The sequence below is a fragment of the Halyomorpha halys genome, unplaced genomic scaffold (genome assembly GCF_000696795.3).
Source record: "Halyomorpha halys isolate HHAL.00 unplaced genomic scaffold, Hhal_1.1 Scaffold17.1, whole genome shotgun sequence".
Taxonomy (NCBI): Eukaryota; Metazoa; Arthropoda; class Insecta; order Hemiptera; family Pentatomidae; genus Halyomorpha; species Halyomorpha halys.
This window is the reverse complement of record NW_027112056.1, coordinates 16,427-18,747: the sequence shown is the minus strand read 5'-3', so window position 1 is coordinate 18,747 and position 2,321 is coordinate 16,427. Positions and strand designations below refer to the sequence as shown.

Genomic DNA, 2,321 nt, shown 5'->3' with positions numbered 1-2,321 from the left:
ATTTTCGTACCCAAGTTCTTTAAGAGGATGGAATATTTTCGCAATAGGTATGAACATCGGTTGCCGCGTTATCTCGTTGCTAAGTGTACCAAAAAGGTTTTTTAAAATGGCCCAAACTGTACTGTTTGTCTTGGAGTTATTAATTACTGACATCCTTGCCAATCCCGACAACATAATCTACATATCATCCTTCCCACGTTCTTTTTTATTCGAGTGATTAATATCATTACTAGTTATCTAGACAGTTATAAAGAAAGTTAATAAGTTAGAATATTAAAAAAAAAAAAACTTTAAACATATAATGAATATTCTGAATCAACAAGATATTATATTAGCTGTCACGTTTTTTAATGCTCAAGGACACATTTGTCTTGAGGTTGTAGCGAAATTCAAAGTAAAAAACAATCAAAATTGTTTTAGTTGCAATTATCGAAGGTCAATATAATTCATTTTACCGAAAATATTAAAACTATTGACTTTAATAATTGCTATAAAGCTGGCTGTTATAATAATTTTTACTTTCACTCACCTATATATGGAATATATAGTAAGGGGAATGTTGCGATCATGAAAAATTTCGAATTCGAGTCTTCAACGAAAGTTTGAGGGCTCCACTAAACCAAGGAATTCCTTTTGTACACAATCCTTACAGTCCAAAATCCTTAATCCTCCTTACTTTGTCACAAATCAATTCATCCACCAGGACCTCAATGTTCCATATGTCGCCGATTTGGCCAGAACCAGATACCAATCCTTCCATGATAAACTTCCTAACCACCCAAACCCATTTGTTTCAAACCTGGCTTCTCCTTCATTACCCAATAATTCTCCTAGGCGTCTGAAAAGAAGATGGCCTCGAAATCTTCTCCTCTAGAAATGTTATTGGAGTTCTATCAATGAGTAGATTCTCCACACGTATCATGTCATTTTATCTCTTACAGCAAATTTACTTGTTGCATATATTTTTATACAGTTGTAAGTAACAATAAATAAATTATAAAAAAAAAAAATAAATAAAAATTTAAAATAAATCACGGTCTTGAAAATTTTAAGTTGATTTTTTTTATTTTATTGAATTTGGTGAATGACATATATCTTCCTTGTTTAATTGTAATAATTTATTTCATATAATCAACAACAACGTTTTGGGAATATACCCCATCTTCAGGTTGCTATAAAACCAAATTCAACAAAACTTATAACATGTGCTTACAACACTACTAATATATCGTATATACATCAAAACTATTTATAAACTATTTACCTGAAAAAAATATTTTATATATAACGTATAATTATCTCCTATTTAGTCATTATTGCTAATATTTAATAATATTATTGTCATTTAATGAATAAAAAAAACTTTTTATACTATCAACAGTTATACATGTTTGGGGAATAATTACCTTCCTGAAGGTTATCTTTCATTATGATAACAACCTTATAGACTATAAACACTTATCTCCTACCTCTATTACCACAAAGATGAACAATTAAATTAAAATTAACAATTTTTCAAAAAACCTTTTTTTTATATAAAACTATTTTTTTAAATATGAAATTTTGTTTTTAAATAACAAAGAATAAATTAATTCTAAATTATATAAAATTACATAAGTTGATTTTTTTTTTCTAGGCTTTTGTATATGGACCATCCGAAATTCGATTCGAAACTCATGAGAGTGAGGAGTGAAGAATTGACATATCCTGTGAAAGGACAAGCTCAAGGTGGAATAATTTCCTACATCGAAGTCACAGATGTAAGGAAGGACGGAACTGGAGGGTGTGTCTACATCAAGAATGGAGGGGTAGGAAGCAGGAATGTTACTCTCAAATTAAAGACTCAACGTAATCATGGAATGGAATTCATAATAAGGATATTTGGATACTAAAGCCTGTTTGATTGATACCTAATTTTGTAAATATGTTTATTTTCTGTATAAGTGTTAATGAAAATGTTTATAAAAATGTTAATAAAAATGATTATTTTTTTTTATCGATAAGCTCTGTTTAAAAAAGTTAGATTAGCGAATTAAAAAATTCTTCCTATAAAATACTTGTAATTTATTTATTTAAAAGAAAAAAAATATTTTTTTCCAATCCATTCCTAGCAATCATGGATACATACAAAATAATAAAGAATTTGACAAATAATTTAAGGAGGAAAAAAAATAGAGAAAGAAGTTAGAATCGGAAATAGTCGAGACCACCCGATTTCTTCCGATCGCATTCAAGAAACCCTGTATCGTTATCTCGTTTACCTGTTGTATTATTGACAGGAACAAAGTTTATGTTCGTTTTCACCTCGAGTTCACACAAGT

The 2,321-nt window shown here is 28.9% G+C and overlaps 1 protein-coding gene across 1 annotated transcript in view; it reads left to right on the top strand.

The window, feature by feature from the left end:
* LOC106680320 (probable salivary secreted peptide) overlaps positions 1–2,003 on the top strand; it is a gene marked incomplete at its 5' end in the record, with an annotated part of 3,477 nt that extends 1,474 nt beyond the window's left edge. Inside the window, 1 exon segment of the mRNA XM_014419915.3 lies at positions 1,637–2,003. Coding sequence (XP_014275401.3) covers positions 1,637–1,892 — 256 coding nt within the window.
* Between the last annotated feature and the right edge of the window lie 318 nt (positions 2,004–2,321).